This window comes from Colobus angolensis, unplaced genomic scaffold, assembly GCF_000951035.1.
Source record: "Colobus angolensis palliatus isolate OR3802 unplaced genomic scaffold, Cang.pa_1.0 Scaffold317, whole genome shotgun sequence".
NCBI lineage: Eukaryota > Metazoa > Chordata > Mammalia > Primates > Cercopithecidae > Colobus > Colobus angolensis.
Window position 1 is genome coordinate 1,220,273 of NW_012116455.1, and position 1,799 is coordinate 1,222,071.

Genomic DNA, 1,799 nt, shown 5'->3' on the forward strand with positions numbered 1-1,799 from the left:
ATCAATCTCAATCTCTTTCTCTCTCTCTCTCCTCTCTCTCCCTCTCTCTCCATCTTTATTTCTATCTATCTTCTGTTGGTTCTGTTTCTCTAGAGAATGTTTACTAGGATTTGCATGCCTAGGTGTACAGTTTTTAGTATTTACCCTGCTGGGTGTTCTCTGAACTTCTTGGATCTATGGCTTGGAATTTCTTATTAATTTTGGAAAAATACTTCTTTTCTTCCTGTGAGAGTTAGTTTTATGTGTCAATATGGAGAATGTTTTTGGATGAGACTAATACTTAAATTGGTGAATTTGGGAAAAGCAGATTGCTTTTCACGATGTAGGTGAACCTCATTCGGTCAGTAGGAGGCCCAACTAGAACAAAAAGACCAGCCTCTTCAAGCAAGAGGGAATAAGAGCAAATTCCCTGACAGATGGCCTTTGGAATACATCTGTACCATCAGTTCTTCTGAGCCTCCAACCTGTCAGGCCACACTGCAGATTTCAAACTTCCCAGCCTCCATAATCACATGAACCAATTTCCTGTGCGGTCATTTCTCAACATCACTGGGTGATCGGTGCCAGGACCCCGTGCAGATAACAAAATCCATGGATGCTCTAGTTCCTTATACAAAATGATGTAGAATTTGCAGATAACCTACTCACATCCTCCCATATGCTATATAAATAGTTGTTATGTGGTATTGTTTAGGGAATAATGACAAAGAAAAAAGTCCATATATGTACAGTACAGACACAATCATAAGTTTTCAAAAAATATTTTGGAGTCAGGCCTGGTTGAATCCATGGATGCAGAACCCACAGATATGAAGGATCAAATGTAATAAATCTCTTACTCTTTCTCTCTCTATATATATGTGTGTGTGTGTGTGTGTGTGTAGTTTGTGTGTATTTATTTATATATATATATATAGTGTGTGTATGTATATGTATGTATATGACCTATTGATACAGTGGTAAGGAGTAGGGGAGCTAAGTGTTCTATAATCCTATGATTAGGTCTCAGTCTTGTGGTGAGCCTGTGCCCCTGGGCTGTGACCTTCAAAAGTGCTTCTCAAATTTTGTTCCCTCTTAGGTGAGACAGGATGGCTAGAGGTCGCTGGCGTTGGGTTTTTCCCTTTCCCCACATTGGTTAGACTCTGGAAACACAATTTTCTTTTGAGGGCACGTGTTTGTTAAGTAAAACAGAATGCACCGGGCACGTTTTTCAATGGTTACCTCTTCTTGCCCTCCAGAAGCATGCAAGGAGTTGTCTCCGATTCTCACCCTAAGTCTTCTGGAGACAAAACTCATGAAGATATGGGAGGCTCCCACTAGTTAGGCCCCCAGGAGTTTTTACCTCTCAGGCTGGGCTGCTGTCAGCTCCAGCAATTAGCCAATTCCCTTTGAATTATGTCTACCCAATGCTGGCTCCAGCGGTGGTTTCTGATTCAGGTAAGTTGTGATTCTCTGTATTTGCCCATGGCTCAAAGTTTCATAGGATTGGCATGTCTTAGGACCTCCATTTTCTGTTGCATATAAGTAGAGTTATTGATGTTTGGTTTGTTCAGCTTTTTTTCTGGTGAGAGTGGGAGTGATGGCTTTTAAGCGCTTTACAAGTCTAGTTGTAATTTCTGATAACCATGTGACAATTTTAGATCTCTTTAAAAAGGCAATATGTTTAATTCAGGAATTGCAAAAAGCCTTGCAGCAGCTACAAGAAGAATTGCAGAACAAGAGCCAACAACTTCGTGCCCGGGAGGCTGAAAAATACAATGAGATTCGAACCCAGGAACAAAACATCCAGCACCTAAACC

General features: G+C 40.8%; 1 protein-coding gene across 1 annotated transcript in view; it reads left to right on the forward strand.

Moving 5' to 3' along the window:
* The first annotated feature begins 1,579 nt into the window (after positions 1-1,579).
* The window catches only part of LOC105518349 (myomegalin), a 19,202-nt gene continuing 18,982 nt past the window's right edge, over positions 1,580-1,799 (forward strand). Inside the window, 1 exon segment of the mRNA XM_011951316.1 lies at positions 1,580-1,733. Within this exon segment, the coding sequence (XP_011806706.1) occupies positions 1,580-1,733 (154 nt within the window).